General features: G+C 49.4%; 1 protein-coding gene across 4 annotated transcripts in view; it reads left to right on the top strand.

The window, feature by feature from the left end:
* ralgapa2 (Ral GTPase activating protein catalytic subunit alpha 2) overlaps nucleotides 1–17,477 on the top strand; it is a 168,734-nt gene that overhangs the window by 112,331 nt on the left and 38,926 nt on the right. For all 4 annotated transcript variants that reach the window (XM_064331409.1, XM_064331427.1, XM_064331400.1 and 1 more), the window contains 3 exons: nucleotides 518–673; nucleotides 4,848–5,006; nucleotides 11,308–11,435. In XM_064331409.1, coding sequence (XP_064187479.1) covers nucleotides 518–673; nucleotides 4,848–5,006; nucleotides 11,308–11,435 — 443 coding nt within the window. The remainder of the gene's footprint in view (nucleotides 1–517; nucleotides 674–4,847; nucleotides 5,007–11,307; nucleotides 11,436–17,477) is intronic.

The following is a 17,477-nucleotide window of genomic DNA, read 5'->3' as shown; positions in this document are numbered from 1 at the left end:
ATCGCTAGTCTGCATTCTTGGCTAACATTGCAAGGAGATTGTCATTAAACCGCCAACCAGACTTTGACCTGCCTTCTAAGATCATCAGACACAGTGGACATTCATGCACGCGCTCACACGCACATACATGCATACACAAACACACACGCACGCGTTCGCGGCACCAACGGCATACTGCACTGCAATCTAGATATGCATGAAAAAAACTGTGATATGTGCTTGTGCTTGTGTCTGTGTTTCTATTGTATGTGTGGGGTTTGTGGGGATGTTTTCGTTATTGTTTGAGGTGTGGGTGGGGTGCGCGTATGTGTGTAAAGATATGCGTGTAGGACACTCTGTGTTTTTGTGCCTGTGTGGCATGGGTGGCGTATGTGTGTGTGTGTGTGTGTGTGTGTGTGTGTGTGTGTGTGTTTGTGTGTTTGTGGGCTCTCTGCGTGTCTGCGCTCGGTTGTCGTTTGTTAGCGGGCGGGCGTTAGCGTGTGACGGTCTCGCCGTGCCTCGGGTGCGCCCCCCGCAGGTGGACCTGGCCACGCACTGCGGCTTCATGGGCGGCCTGCAGAGGAACGGCAGCACCGGAAGCACCGCGCCCTACTACGCTACCTCCACCGTGGAAGCCATCTTCCACGTGTCCACCCGCATGCCCTCCGACTCCGACGACTCCCTCACCAAAAAGGTACCTCGCCGCGCCCCGCGACCGCCCTTCGCACCCGCACCACGGGCACCAGGCCGCTCGCTAAGCTGTACTCGCGCAAATATGCCAGGCTACACACTTACCTGCGTCCACACACGCCAGCCTGTACCAGGGTAGATACTTACCTGAGTCTGCACATGTCCACCTGTACCAGGGTAAATACTTACCTGAGTCTGCACATGTCCACCTGTACCAGGGTAAATACTTACCTGAGTCTGCACATGTCCACCTGTACCAGGGTAAATACTTACCTGAGTCTGCATGTCCACCTGTACCAGGGTAAATACTTACCTGGTGTCCTGCCAACAATGGTCCACCTGTACAGGGAAAACACTTACCTGGTCTGCACATGTCCACCTGTACCAGGGTAAATACTTACCTGAGTCTGCACATGTCCACCTGTACCAGGGTAAATACTTAACTGTGTCTGCACATGTCCACCTGTACTAGGGAAAATACTTAACTGTGTCTGCAAATGTCCACCTGTACCAGGCTATACACTTACCTGAGTCGCCATGTCCACCTGTACCCGGGTAAACACTTATCTGTGTCTGCACTAGGGATGCTCCTCGAAACCTGGTTCTAAACAAGGACGTTCTAAATGAATAAAACCCAACGTTATCGGTTGTCCTATCGGCAAATAAGAGATAAGGTAGTGGGATATCGAAAGCGCATACTTTCGAGGAATTTATACAAATGTACTTACCTGCACCTACACACACTTACCTGCTCCGGGTCCCCAGACCTGTACCGTCAGCAGCTGCACACGCGACCACGGAGGAATCGCACTCCGGGCCGCAGAAACACATCAGTCACATTCGAACCCGACGCCGCAGAGGCCCGCGCCTCCCGAAGGCAACCCGCCTCCTCGTCCCCCCCCCCTGCCAACGGCGGAGATGAACAAGCCTGATTCCCCGCGGCTCCCGTCGATTACGCGGCCCGGATTCGGCCCCCGGCGGCGGGCGGTGCGGAGTGGTGGGCGGGCGGGGGGGAGGCGGGGGGAGCCAGGCAGCGGCCTGGGCGGGAGGAGAAAGAAGGAAAGAGCAGGCGGCCTGAGAAGAGGCGTGTGACAGCCGGGTAATGAGAGCGATTGGTCCTTATCGAGCCGCGGCACCGCCGGCCGTGACCGGGGCCCGGATTCGCCCATTATCTCCCCCTAGCCGGGGCGGTGCAGGCGCACGCGCGCCGCCGGGCCCCTTTTATCTGATCCTCCGCCGCGCCGGCGGGGGGAAATCAATAGCCGCATCAGCACGGGGGCTCCCCGGCAACCGCGGTTAGCGCCGCGAAATGAGCCGCCAGCCCTCCAGCCCGCGCCGGAAATGTTATCATGCGCCGCCCCTGCCGAGAGAGGAAATTCATCCCGGGCCCACCGCCGCCGCACCGCCGCACCCCCGCACCCCCCCTCCCCTCCTCCCTCCCCCCCGTCGCCGGAAAAAAAAAAAGAAGACTCCGACCCCGTGCCGGAGCTCGGCTGGGCTCGGCGGGCGCGGAGATTTTCTGCCTTTTTTTCGGCGAGATTGGATTTTTTTCTGGCCGCCCCTCGTCCGGGACCCCGCCGGAGGGTTCCGACCCCGGCTCGGGCGGGGTAGCGTGTGCCGTCCACTCTCTCGGGCTCGTTTGAGTCGGCCAGGCCTCGTAAACGAGCCTCCCGTCTGCCCCCCCCCCCATTCCGAAACTCCAGAGGGCGGGGGGTGGGGGGGTGAAGCTGAAACGGACTGATCCAATCGAGGGGGCGCGGGGGGCGGCTCGGTGGATGAAAGGCCACATCGTTTGCCGGGTCGCCTCTGCCCGGCTAGTTTTTTTTCCTTAAAAACCAAAAAACAGCAGTTTTGGGGGTCTCTCTCTCTCTTCACCAAAAAAGAGCTGGACGTCTTCCTTGAAGACAGCATTGCTCTGCCCCCCCAACCCCCTCCCCTCCCCACCCCTCCGACCCCGGCAATTTAGGAAAAAAAAACATCTTGAATTCCTCAATCCAATTTTGGGAGCAGCTGCCAGCCGTAATGTGGTTACCGGGGGCCTGGGGGTCAGGCCGTGGATGGCCCGGTGTCATGGTGACAAGTGGTGACCCCGCCGAACCCCTCCCCTCCCCGCGCAGTGACAGCAGCGCGATACAAAAATTGGGGCGCATTTCTTTCCGTAATTAGAAAAATTTTTAACAAAATTAAGAATTCGCACAAGCATTCGAAGAGAGACGGCAACAAAAGATGGACGGCACGGCATGTCGCTGGCCTCCGCGTTTGCGAATTTTTCCCGTGAGCGCGCCTGCGGCAGGGATGCCAGCTAGGACCGAGGCGGCGCGCTGTGCGCCGCAGACTCGCGTCTGTTTACCGATGTCTTACAGCGGGCTGAATTTACATCGCCGGTCAAAGACCAAACCGCTCTTCCGGAGCGCCATTTTTGTAATTCCGTTAATAACGCGTTTGATGTCTTTGGCTGACACGTTCGTCCATCCGTTTGTTCGTTTTTTTTCCCCTTCAGTTAAACACGTTTGTTTTCGTGCGTGAATTTGCATGCCGACGGCTCGAATGTTGCGATTATCGTTTCTGCACGAGCGACTTGTTTTTTTTCTCTCTAGAACCTCAGGGCTTTAGAGATGTTTCCGCTTTTACCTTCTGAACTGGCGAGACGCGCGTATCCGATGTCGTCGCTACGTGCTCGTACCCTTAATTACTCTTTAATTAGCCACCGATAGCATGCATGCTAATGAACTGCCATCAATTAACCCTGCATTGTCTGTATTTAAAACTCTCCTTAATTACCTCCTGTTTGATGACTATTGTGACGTAAATTACAAAAAGACTGCAGTGCGCGCTGTTGCTCTGACAATGGTCGTGTAGCGCATTTAATTGGATATCGTCTTCCGTCAGAGAGAGCCGAACGTCTTACTGCTAATGGTAATTGCTTGTTTTTGGGTAACGTGTTCAACAGTTTATCGTAGTATTGTTTATTTTTTATTTATTTCATTTATTTATTTATTTATTTATTTATTTATTTATTTTGCTTGACAATTGCGCACAGGCCATTGACCTTCGGGGCACGCCAGTCCGACTCGTAAAAACAGTGTCATTAGCATGTTGTGGGTTTGTTTAACGTTAGCCCGATTAGCATAATTACGGGTTTAATGCAGAATCTGTTAATTACATTTTTGATGGCGAGGGCACGCTTCCTTAATGGCTCATTAGTGCCCGTCTTGTCGGCAGATGTGTTCTGCGCCCCCCCCCCACTCCTACCTCCCTCGCGGCTCAGAGCGACCGGCTTCGCCACCCATTGTACACGGAGCCCGGCTCGGGGGCATTAAATAAAGAGCATGACTCACGAAGCATGCCTCTTCCCCCCCTTACTCCCCATCCCTCTCCACGGGAGGGCTTTGCTCCGGGTTGAAAAACGGCACCGCTCCTTTAAAAAAGGAAAAAAAAAAAAAGAAGGGGCTCCTTCGTGTCACGGGTTCCACGAGTTCCACTTATCGACGGACGACTAAAACGGGAAAGGTTTCGAACGAGGTCGGAATAGCCTCTCGCAGAGAAAAGGCGTTTGTGATTTTATCGCTCGCTACGTGCTATTTTTTGATTTTCGTTTACTGACGAGAAAGTCTTGTTTGATGGTAACGACACACCATTAAACCCTACCGTTTTGTTCAGTTTGGTTCAGTTTGTTTTGATCGGTGTTGTTGCTTTTCAGCTCGGTTAAGCTGTTTAACCGCTTCAGGTGCTTTGTGAAGTGCTGGTCGCCCCAACCTGTTGTATGCACATCGGGATTACACAGAGAAATAGTAGTGTGATGGTGTTGCCAGTGTTTCAGCACACCGTGCAGTCAAAAATAAGTTATGCGCCACGCCATGAAAACAATCGACTGATTTGAGAGCTTCTGATCGTTTCAGAGTTTCAGATTTTGTACATTCTGTCCAACTGAGCGTGCATGGTTGCGCACACGTGCATCTGGTTTGTCCTTGGCCTGGGCGTGAAGGTATCTGTACGACGGTCGTAGATGAAGGCAGGCCTTCGAGCCCCATCTTGGCTCATCCCTCCGTTTTTGTTAAGCGGTACAAAACACATCCTATTAACGGCGCTCGAGGGTAGGGAGGAAAATGCACGTCCTGTCTGTCAGAGTGGCCCCTTCCCCGCGGCTAATCCATTAATCCGTCTCTCGCAACCCCCAGCTGCGTCACCTGGGAAACGACGAGGTGCACATCGTGTGGTCGGAGCACGGGAGGGACTACCGGCGCGGCATCATCCCCACCGATTTCGGCGACGTGCTGATCACCGTGTACCCCATGAAGAACCACATGTTCTTCATCCAGATCATGAAGAAGCCGCAGGTATGTGGCAAATCACACTTTTTTTTTCAAGCTCGAGAGTGCTTCTGGGGACGGTGGCCGGGTTTGAAGCAGGATCTGAGGTATCCGGTGACCTCACTGGTTAATCATACAGCTCAGTCCTGAATTCATGCAGGCTCTCACACGCATACACACTCTCGACACACACTGACAACACACACGCACACGCACACGCACATGCACACACTCAACACACATACACACACACATACACACGCACACACTCTTGACAAACACTCACAACACACACACACACACACATGCACACACACATACACACGCACACACTCTTGACAAACACTCACAACACACACAGACACACACAGACGCACACACAGAGTTGAGGGTGCAGTAATGGGTACACTGCTATATTTGTGGATTATAAAGTTAGATGCTTGTGATCACATGTGGAATTGATTTTATGTCAGAAGTGAAGAATATAATGAAAAAATTATATATATAATAAATATAATGAGACAATTGTTTGTGAAATGCGCTATATAAATACATTTTGACTTGAGTTGATTTGAAGAATGGTGTGGAAGAACTTGACTGGCCTGCACAGAGCCCTGACCCTATCCTACACCTGTGGGATCAATTGGAACGCCAACTGCAAGCCAGGCCTTGTCAGCCAATAGGTGCCCGACCCCACTAATGCTCTTGTGGCTGAATGGAACTAAATCCCCGCACCCATGTTCCAAAACCTAGTGGAAAGTCTTCCCAGAAGAGTGGAGGCTGTTATTGCTGCAAAAGGGGGGACCAACTCCATATTAATGCCCATAATTTGGATGAGATGATGGATGTCCACATACTTTTGGCCATGTAGCGTAAATAGGTAACATAACATAACATAATGACAAGAACAGGCGATCCAGTCCTACAGTGCTCTCCAGCAATGCTAGTGTGCCCAGCGCTCGGTTTACCTACGACTAGATAGTATCTGTATCGAGCCTGGTCTCGAAAACCCCTGAAAAGGTGGGAGGAAAGAACATAAAATGTCTGACGCGAGCTCTGATCGTATGTTTACCCAAGGCTTCAAAAAAGGCAGCCCGCCGAGCCGTCTGTTGCCGGGGCGTCTGCTGTTTGGCGGTGCTCTAATCTAGCGCGGGGGCGCCGCTGCCCTTTTCCCAGAAGCCCAGTCCATTACCCGCAGTGTCGGCACGCCGCTTTTAGCGCCTCCCGCCTTTAATCTTCGCCGTGTCGCCGCGGCGCGCCGCACAAGCTCAGATCTCTACCGCTCCGATGCGGGCGGGCGGGCGGGGCGAGCGCCTTCCGCCGCCTGCAGACCCCGCGGATGCCTACCTGTCACCCCGGCCGCGGCGTCTTAGCACCGTACCCCTGCCTCCTGATGCGTCTGAACCTGATTTGAAATCACCCATCTGGAGCTACAGGAGCGTGGTCTTCCGGGTCAATCGTGGGGGGGACTGTCCTTCTTTATTGTTCAAAGAGATGCATGTCCATTATGGCCATATAGCTAGGCTCCGCCTGCCTTCACTGGTTTCCATGGTTTAAACTACTTTTGACTTTTAAATGGGGTGTTTATCCCCTGAATGTTAAGTGAGTAGAAGCAGAGGCAGAGGAGGACCATTGGAGGTGAAATCAGCCAATCCCGCGCGGCCCCTGCTTTCATCTGTGACCCGCCATTAACTGGCTTTAATGGGGAACAAAGGACTTTTATGTTCACATTGTGTTTTCAGATTTGTCTTAAGGAAAGCATGAACTGAGATCTGTGTTAAAATGAGGGCTTAGATTTGTTTTGCATAAAGCGAGCGTGTAGATTTTTGTTTCTGATGGCTTTTCAGGCTGTTTATTTTGGCTGTTTGTGCACATAATGCCTTTGATTACTGGTGCCGGTGGAACACGTTCTAACCGTGCTTCTAACCGGCTGCTGCCCTTAAGAAAGTCAATAATGTGCATGGGCTGTTGGCCACGCTGTTTAAGGAGAGTTCCCTTGGTTAGCTAGCTGCCTGTTAGCAGTATGACATTACAGAATCCATGGGAACTTATGGGCACTTTCTCTTTCTGACCAAGGCGGTGGGTAGCCTGACTGACCCGATGTCTTAAAATGGTAGAACTTCTTTTATTTTTACTAGTTCTGCTTGGCAGACAGTGATTAATTTTTTTTTACCCACTATATGCATGTTTTGTGTGCCTGTCTACTGGGTGTATTTCTTTGAGTGAATTTTGTGTGTCTTTGTGGTGTGTGTGTGTGTCTGTCTGTCTGTCTGTGAGAGTGTGGCGTTTGTATAAGTATGGTGTCTGTGTTAGTATGTTGTGTGTAAGTATGGTCTCTGTGTGCGTTCATGCATGTGTGTGTGTGTGTGTGTGTGTGTCTGTGAGAATGTGGTTTTTTTTACGTATGGTGTCTCTGTTGGTATGGTGTGTGTAAGTGTACGTGTGCGTGTGTGTGTGTGTCTGTTGGTGCGTGCGTGCTTGTGTGTGTGTGTGTTAGTGCGGCATGTGTGTAAGTGTGTGTGTGTCTTGATTAATTAGGCAAAGTAATTATCCTGAGCTGTGGCTACATCTTAGCTCAGACAAAACCGTTTTTTTTTCCTCCCCCTCCCGCGGAACAATGGGGCGTCTGTCACCATGAATGTCCCTCGCGCGTCACAGATGCGCCAGGGCGGCCCGAACAATGGGAGCCCCCCCCCCCCCCCGGAAAAAGAGGGGGCGTCGCCGGCCCGAACGCGGGCCGAGCGGAGGAGGGGGGGCCTTGAGCGCGCGGCCTCGTCCGCCACGGACGCCTCGCCGCCGCGCCGTGCCGCGGCCTGCCCGACGGGCGGCCCCGTAACCGCGGCGTCCGGGCATGCCGTCGTGATTGGCTGCGCCCTGCCTCCAGGGAGACAGCCAATCACCGGTCTGATTTTCTCATGCCCAGGAAGGAGTTTTTAAGTGCAGCTAAAACAGCTGGGGGTGGGAGACAGTGGCCTAATCGATGTACTCGAACCAGCGTTAATAACAGGCAGTAGGACTGGGAAGTGCATCGTTTAATTTGAGGTTCATATCATTTTCTGGGTCAACAGTTGAGCTTCAATGACTTAGACCTCCCTCCCCCGACACAAACATACACAAACATAAACACGCTTTGTTTTGTGTGCTTTAAAATCGATCTTGAAATTGGCCCACTTGAATATGTTTTGTATTTTTCACTGGTCCTTGGGTTGTCTCTGGGAGAAAATGGATTGTAAACCGTGATTTTATCAGCAGGTATACTAATAAGTATCTGTGTTTTGGAATTTTGGAAAGCAGGCATGAGCAACACTTTGAGAAGTCAGAAATTGTCTCCATATCTGTTTCCCCATTTTCTGGGAATTAATCATTTGCTTTCTGTGAGTGCATTTACAAAATGATATTTCACATTTAATTACTGGGACAGGGAATTCAAGGTTGTCATTTTTTGCTTTATATTCAAGAAATTCATGTTTGAAGTGAAACGTACTTAATATTATAGTTTATGTCTTTTCCATGCAAAAAAAAAAAGAATAAAAACACTTTTTGTAGTAAGTCTTTCCATTTTAGGTTTCTTACATATCATGTGTTTCCTCTTACGTTTGTTGTGCACTTTGAAGAGAAGTCAATATGCAGTCTGGGATTTATCCTTTGCTCTTGCTTTCGAGTAGGCATAAAGCAACGGGACAATTAGGAAATTGTTTTTGAAAGGGAAGCAAGCCATTTGGATCCTGAAAGAAAAGGATAATTCTGTAAGAACCGTAGCATGGAAATTGAAGTGTTTCTTCAGCCTTTACAGAACTGCAACATTGCAGCAATATCATCGGACTACAACAGCATTTCTGCCGCATTATGCTTCCTCTTTTTCGGGCTTGTTATATTCATTTTAACCCATTTCGGAACAAGATTAACCGCATTGGTATTAGAGGACTCCAAACATTCTGAACGGGCAGTAAGTCACACAAGCACCAAACTGCTTGTTCCTAAAGAAGATGAAGACGTTTGGTAGCACTTTGCTAACCCTTTCGTGCGTTCTGTTGGGCGACGGCTTTGTGCGGAGACGTGTGCTATTGTCATGCCTGCCAAGTCCAGTCCAGTTATTCAGGCTGGGCGCATACCGGAATGGCACTCGAGAAGGACAGCTTCGCCAGACAGCTGCTGTTGTCAGACGTCGGATGCGCCAGAATTCCTGCTTCCGCCAACTCGCCCGCACCTCTAATTAGAGAAATTCCCGAGTTAAAGAGGCCTCTGATTTCCTTCATATTAGGGGAGGTCTCGGGCAGGGTTGGAAAGCTATGGAAGTTAACCTTTACATTTCTTTACTACCCTAACTATTATCCATTATTATTAGGGGCGACATGGCTCAGGAGGTAAGACCGATTGTCTGGCAGTCGGAGGGTTGCCGGTTCAAACCCCGCCCTGGGCATGTCGAAGTGTCCTTGAGCAAGACACCTAACCCCTACCCCCTAACTGCTCTGGCGAATGAGAGGCATCAATTGTAAAGCGCTTTGGATAAAAGCGCTATATAAATGCAGTCCATTTACCATTTACCATCCAGAGCCACTTAACAGTGGAACCCCTTTGTCCAATATGTCCCATGTGTACCTGTGTGGCTCCCTCATAGTTTTGACTTCTTAACATGGAGCTATGGAGGAATCCCATTTTTGAACCAGCTTTAAACCAGTCCTCACAAACACTATTACTATTTTTTTTTCTATATATAAGACCAAATGTATTCAATAGCTTGAAAATTTCAATCACTGTCTGTCTGCTGAATTATATACACTATATGGCCAAAAGTGTATGGACAACCCTTGGTCTGGGACTGTTTTTCATGGTCTGGGCTAGGCCCTTTAGTTCCAGAGAAGGCAAATCTTAATGCTACAGCATATAATGACATTCTAGATAATTTTGTGCTTCCCCAATAGTATGGGGAGGCCCTTTGCTGTTTCAGTAATACCCCTGGGCACACTGCGAGGTCCGTATAGAAATGATTTTGTCAAGAATGGTGTGGAAGAAAGTGAATGGCCTGCACAGAGCCCTGACCTCAACCCCATCCAACACCTTTGGGATCAGTTGGAAAGCCAACTGTGAGCCAAGCCTAATCGCCCAATCAGTGCCCAACCTCACTAATGCTTTTCTGTCTGAATGGATGCAAATCCCTGCAGCAATGCTCCAACATCTAGTACAAAGCCTTCCCAGAAGAGTGGAGATTGCTATGGCAACAAATGGTGGTACCAACTCCATGTTAATACCCATAATTTTGGATGAGATGTTGGATGTCAAGTGTCCACATACTTTTGGCCATGTAATGTACTATAAACCCGAATTTTAAATTAGGGAAATGTACACTTAACAGAAATGTACACTTAATAGATAGCAGCCCCAAATCATGTCTTCCAAGTCCCATAGTCAATTCTTTCAACACCTTTCATCCAAATCCATCCAGAACTTTTACCGTACAAATGCAGACAGAGCGACACACACGCACACACACACATACGTACATACACACACACACGCACACACCACAAAGACCCAGCAAACACAGACGAGGGCAATCACATAACCTCTTTTCCATGTGCAGGTGAGGTAACAAACTCATTTAAGCACCACGCTTTGACCGCATGAAAAGCCCTAACGTCAACTTCATTTTTTTTTCCCCTTTTGCAAATCTTATTGTTAACTTCCAGAAAGGCAATGAAGAAAAAAAAAAAAGTAACAAAATAAAATGAAAAAGGTTCTTCTGTCCGGAGCTGTTTTGAAGGCAGAATAATAAAATAAAAAAAAAAGGCGCATTTTTGAGATGGGCCCATTTGGAAGTCATTTCGTTCATCGCAGCTGGCCCCGCGGCCCCCGCGTCGCTTTGGCCCAATCTCGCCAATCTCGCCGAACGCGCTCGCTCGTTCCTGTCGCCGCTCGTTCGCTCGTTCGCCCGCCGCTTTACATAAATCCGTTCGGACGCGCGCGTTTCCACTCTGTTCCGCCGACGTTTGCGTGTCACGACTTGAACATTGGAACAATCAAGTAATATTTAATTATTTGTGAAATATTATTCTATATTTTCTGTTACAATACAGTATTAGCAATCATTTTTTAGTTCTTTTTTTCTCTGGTCTGTATTTATTTTTTTGTTTGTTTATTGCGAAATTAATTTTTAAAAAATGAAGTGTAGTCACAAGAAAAAACGTTATATTCATTGTATAGCCAAGAGTCTTTTATTTTGAAAGAATGCTTCCGGGATCAGAGTTTCCCCCATTTTGAGTGTGCTGTATATCCCCCCTCTGCAGGCCTCTCTTCTCACCTCTTCCTCCTCCCCTCTTCTCCTCTCCAGGTCCCTTTCTTCGGTCCGCTGTTCAACGGCGCCATCGTCACGGGAACCTTGCTGCCCAGTCTGGTGCGCGCCACCTGCATCAACGCCAGCAGAGCCGTCAAATCACGTCTGACCCTCTACCAGAGCTTGTATCCTTTTCCCCCCTCTTCTTCCTCTTCCTCCCCCAAATCCCATTGCTCTGGGGCAGAAGAACAGAAATGCACAAAGGTATTTGCCTGTCTGACTGTTTGTCTCTGTCTGTACTTTCAGTTCCTCAAGATCGTCCTGGTTTGATAGTTCTTTTAGCTGATCTGACCTGTTCCCACTTCGATTAAGTGCAGTGGGAACGGTACTGTGAAGGTCAGAGCCTGCTGGAAATGGGGTCACACACATTTTTGGTGAGCGTTCTGGCACAAAATGGCTGCCGTGCATCACCCAGGTGGGCGCTACACGTTGGTGGTGGGTGAGGTGAGTACCCACTCATCACTGTAAAGCACTTTGAGCGTTTGTAAAATATAAATGCGACGGTTCGTTCATTCATTCTACAAGCGAAGCACACGCTAATACGTTTGCGCGGCTCGGTAGCGACGATGACGTTCAGACTCTCTGCGAATCGCGGCCGTTTCCGTTGCGCCGCGGGCCAAAGAAAGAGCCAATCGAGGCCTCCCGAGCCTGTCAGAACCTGGGCCGGCGGTTTTAGCGGTCACACGAGCGGCGACGGACGCTCGCCCGCATCTGAGCTCTGCGTGACCGTGGGAGGAGGGGACGGAGGGGACAGGCCGAGCCCCCCCCCCCACCCCCCCCCCCTTTGACCCGCTGTACACCGCGCACCGCTCGGCCTCGCCAGGAGGACGGCAGGCCAGCGGGCCGGCTCCGGTTTCCATGGCGACCCACTGCTCGGCCACTTGCCGGCTGCAGAATTTGAGTTCTCTGCGCTCTTCTCGTTTTTGTTGTTTTTTTTTTTGTTTCCTTCCTGGCGCCATGACAAAAAGCTGACGGTTCCTTAAAGCCGAGGTCGGTCCGTCTGCTCGGAGGTGAACCACCCCCCCAACCCCCCCCCCCCACACTTCTCAGACCACAACAGCGTCCAAAGAGACAGCTTGCAATACTCAGAAGCCCCCACCCCTGCCCCCCCCCCTCAGATTTAGGGTGCTGGTGGAACTGGGGGGTGCTCGGTTTGTTCCGAATTTCAATTCCTCCCGCATTTCAATTCCTCCAGATCAACTTCCTTCCATTTGTGGGGGGGAAAAAAAGAAGAGAGAGCCAGGTCCCTGAGAGATCTATGCAGCTCTTTCCCCCCCTCTGACCCCGCCTCCTGTCAATCCTCTGCATTGCTTTCACTTGGCCCCGCCCCCCCAGGGGACTTTAATGGGATTGCCGTGTGGCAGATGTCACTCATTCACAGCCAAGCGGTTTATCACCGCCTGAGAGGCCAGCGAAGCCCGTCCAGCGTCCCTGCTCCGGTGTCCCTCACAGGGGACGGGAACCAGCCTCACGGCAGACCCGCCTGCCATTCCTTCACAAGGGGGAGTCCGACCCTTAAAACTTGCCAAAAAAAAGGCCGTAGAGGTCGATTGCGCGGCTGCTCGAAAATGGAATCTTCTTTGTTTTGGTGTAATCCTCATAACTTTTAGCTTTTCAGTTTTTCTTTTGTGGAGGGAAAACAAGTGGTAGGCGTAAGAGCGCTGGCCCTCTGGTGTGGGTGAGTGGGGTATTCTGAGAGGAAAGCAAATGTCACGGATTTCGGGGGTCATTAAGGGGGAATTACTCGACTTTTAAGACTTCGACAAAAGGACAAATCAGACGCGCTAAATAATTAATCGCTTTTTTCCCTTCCTCTTTTTTGGAACCACGGGCTGAAGGCGGCGATTCTCCCGCGTCACCTGGCGGGGACGTTAAAAACGCGGCGAGGCGATCGCGGCTGCGACGCAGCTACGAACGAGGAGCGAGACGATTGGGCGCGGCGAGCCGGTCGCAAGCGTTAACGCGGCTCGTCTGAAACGTGATGGTACTGCTAGCGGCTAAATTAAAAACCCATTTTCGAGTCAAAAGAGGTGAAGTGCCAAGGCGCACGTTTCCGCAGTGACCGAGTCAGAGGCCTCAGGAGCCTTCCCTTGCTTGTTTGCAGTGCGTAGCTATCTCTCTCTCTTTCTCTCTCTCTCTCTCTCTCTCAGTGCAAAGCTCTCTCTCTCTCTCTCTCTCTCTCTCTCTCCCTCTCTCTCTCAGTGCATAGCTCTCTCTCTCTCTCTCTCTCTCTCTCTCTCTCTCTCTCTCTCTCTCTCTCTGTCTCTCTCTCAGTGCATAGCTCTCTCTCAATTCAATTCAATTCAATTCAATAATGCTTCATTGGCATGACTGTATATAACAATATTGCCAAAGCAGTTCACAATTAAACAACAATAACAAATAAGACATTATTAATGCAATAAATTAACAAACAAATAAATAACCAAAGCCAAACCTACAGACAATCTACAAGTTAAATGACAAACACTAATAAGGACAATAATAAAAACTAGACAATTCCTGCAGAAATTGTGAAGTGTGGTTGCCGCCAACGCAAAGTCGTCTTTGTGCTGAACGGAGTGAACAGTTTCTGTAGCATGAGCAGAGACATAGTATGGTATACATGATATAACATCACGGCAACGAGTTCATTTGCAACACACGTATTCAGAGGTAAATTAACCCTTCATCAATACTTGAGATCAGCGTTTTACTCACGGTATGCTGTGACGAGTGACGGCGAATCACAAAGCTAGCTGGCCAGTTCAGAGGGTCTTGGAAAAACCCTATATCTACACTGCGCGACCTCACCATTTTAAAAAGCAAGACAGGTCTAGGGAGATTCATGTGATTGATTGATGGTTTTACGTTAAGTTCAGCTCATTTTTACCATTCAACTAAAAACATTTAAGTGGGCTGCAATTCAGAGATTAATCTGTTACCTTAGATACCAACTCATAGACAGAGGATAGTCTATTACCTGTTAGCCTCAATGCAGTTATAAAGAGACCAAAGTGTCCAACTCGCTGGAATATAAAACGGTACTACAAAAGTAAAATGTGACATATTATACATTGTTAGAAAGCTTATTCTATCACCTGTTGGATCGATGAAGTGTAGATAAAGCCAGTTTGTACTACAAAGTTACAGAACACTCAGTGCAGTGTGTGTGGTATTACAAGCTGACGTCTTTTTCTGGAGTAAGACCGGACCTGAAGCTGCTGCACACGTTTTGTTGACGGCGTTGTTGCACTTTTTAGTAAAGTCTGGCTTGTTTGAAAATGTGTTTATTCAGTAGCTGAGAGCATAAGCTTTCTAACCAGGTATAACAGCACGTCTATTTTAGGTTTTGGAATATCGTTTTTTTTAGGTCAACTGGAAGCTATGTCATCATGTCATAGAACGCATTCGCTCTTTGTTAGCACTAGCATGCAAAGACGCAAAGTCTGGCTTGTTTGAAAATTTGTTTATTCAGTAGCTGAGAGCATAAGCTTTCTAACCAGGTATAACAGCACGTCTATTTTAGGTTTTGGAATATCGCTTTTTTAGGTCAACCGAAAGCTATGTCATCATGTCATAGAACACATTCGCTCTTTGTTAGCACTAGCATGCAAAGACGCAAAGTCTGGCTTGTTTGAAAATTTGTTTATTCAGTAGCTGAGAGCATAAGCTTTCTAACCAGGTGTAACAGCAGGTCTATTTTTGGTTTTGGAATATCGTTTTTTTTAGGTCAACCGATAGCACTAGCATTCAAAGACGGCTGCATCTGACGAAACGTCGGCAACGAATTTGCGTAATATCTCGTGAAATACTATTATTATTGAGGACTTCTGGGTATGCCTAAGCCATACGTTTGTTGATATACCTAGCTGACAGGGTTTTCATTTGTAATTTTGCATTTGGAATACCGTTTCATCGCGTTGACTTCCCCATTCAGCCACGTCCTTTCTGGTGGCTAAGTCGCCAGGAAACCTCGTTTGAACAACACAACCCGTGCATGTACTTCTTCGTCAAGGTCTTATCTAAATTGTGGCATAAAGCATTTGAGCCATATTTTTGGTGATGTACCTAGCTGACAGCGTTTTCATTTGTAATTTTTCATTTGGAATACCGTTTTATCGCGCATTCAGCTATGTCCTATCCTGGCTGCTGAGACCGTGGAGCGGACCGCATCACGTGTGCAAAGCCGATGCTGTAACTTCACCGTTCGCATATGAATGACGTCACCTTCTCCATTCATCTCTATGGGGAAAAATTGGGCATAAAAAGTCATATTTCTCAAAAACCGTGCAGTGAATCTTTCCACAAAGTAATAGCACACCATTTGCCTGAGGCAACCACACTAATAAAGACTACTAACAGTACAGATAACGGAGATGGTGCCTCACTGGTTGTCTGTCATTTTGTGACGGTAGGCCACATATCTTGCAGCCAATGCCACACGTTCTTTTTTCTCCCCGAGTACGTAGGGGAGTTTTTCGAGATTACTGTAATTAGAGAATTTAGGTGAAATTGTTCCAATTTTAGGAAACACATTTTTTCTCATGTCCTCATATTTTGTGCATTCTGTGAGGAAGTGCAGCTCTGTCCCCGCTGCCCCCTGATCGCAGTGGGAGCACAGCCTGTCCTCTCTGGGCGGCCACGTCTGCCTGTGCCGGCCGGTCTCTATGGCCAGGCTGTGCTCGCTGAGTCTGTACGTTGTCAGTGCTTTTCTCGATTTGCTATCGGTCACCATGGTCAAATATTCTGCCACGGTGTACGGTCTTTTTAGGGCCAAATAGCGTTCAAGCTTGTGTTGCGCTTTTGTGGTTTCGTTCCAATATGTGATATAGTTTTCTCTTTCTTTCATCATAATTTGGTTTGGTCTAATTGTTTGAAGTAGTGTATGGCTGCCCCGAGGCTGATTGGTGTTAGTAGTGTTGGTATCTGTGAGTGAACTCAGCCTCAGGACCAGCAGGCTGAGGGGACTCCTTTCCATGTTCAGCTCTTGGCAGTGCAGGGCTTTATAATGATATGATGTTTCTCAGAATTTGATGGCTCTTTTTTGTATGTTTATTAGTAGAGGATATTGGCATAATTCTGCCCTGCATGCATTGTTTGGAGTTTTCCTCTGTACCTGGAGGATACTTATACTCTCTCTCTCTCTCTCTCTCTCTCTCTGTAACTCTCTCTCTCTCTCTCTCTCAGTGCATAGCGCTCTCTCTCTCTCTCTCTCTCTCTGTAACTCTCTCTCTCTCTCTCAGTCGGTAGCTCTCTCTCGCTCAGTGCATAGCTCTCTCTCTCTCTCTGTCGGTAGCTCTCTGTCTTTCTCTCTCTCTCTCTCTCTCTCTCTGTCTCTCTGTCGCCCGCCCGCAGCCCCAGGCGTACTCTCGGGCCCCCCCGCTCTACGCCGGGGCAATCCGCCGCCTCGCGGCGCGCCCGCTCTCCGGGGTAATTAGTTTAATATTCCTTCAAAGGGAGCGGCGTGACCCCGCGCGCGGGCATAGAGGCTAGCGCGCCGCGGCGCGTGCTCCCCCCGCATCGCCGGAGTAATGAAGAGGCTTCCAGCCGACTGTCTCTCCCCGGTCGCGGGATCACTTGTGCTAATTGGATTTTCGTACGGAAGAATGACCATCGGCGAATGGCGAGCGGTTTCGCCCGTCCCCGGTCCCCCGGCCCTCGGCCCTCGGCCCCGGCCCCGCCCCTCCCATCCCCGCCGCGCTTCATCTCCGAGGCTGCGGCGAAAGGCCCCCCCCCAGCTCACCCGGCCGAGCGTCCTCCCCCTCCTTTCTTTGCGGTCGCACGGAAACTCCAGAGCGATATCATTTTGGAGCCTTGAGCGGGACTTGATTTGAAAGTGCGTGCTTTCACTCCCTCCTGCTACCCCCACCCCTCAACCCCCTCCAATAACCGTGAAATAAATGAAACAAACACCACCTTTTGCAATTTTACATTGTGTTTGTCGTTAACATCTCCACAAAATAAATAACAAACAGGCGCTAGAACGTACATTTGAGGAAGAATGTATACTTCTAGGACCCAACGTAATGTCTGGAGAATAAGAATAGAATTCATAGTTTTGTATATGTATGTATGAGCGTATTCTTATAATATACTGTACAATTAACACTATCTAGCGTTTAGGTAAACTAAGCATTAAGTACAGTTTAGCGGTAGGAATAGACGAGCAGTGTTGGGCTGAATGG

Source organism: Anguilla rostrata, chromosome 1 (assembly GCF_018555375.3).
Source record: "Anguilla rostrata isolate EN2019 chromosome 1, ASM1855537v3, whole genome shotgun sequence".
Classification (NCBI taxonomy): Eukaryota; Metazoa; Chordata; class Actinopteri; order Anguilliformes; family Anguillidae; genus Anguilla; species Anguilla rostrata.
This window is presented reverse-complemented; position numbering and strand designations above follow the sequence as displayed.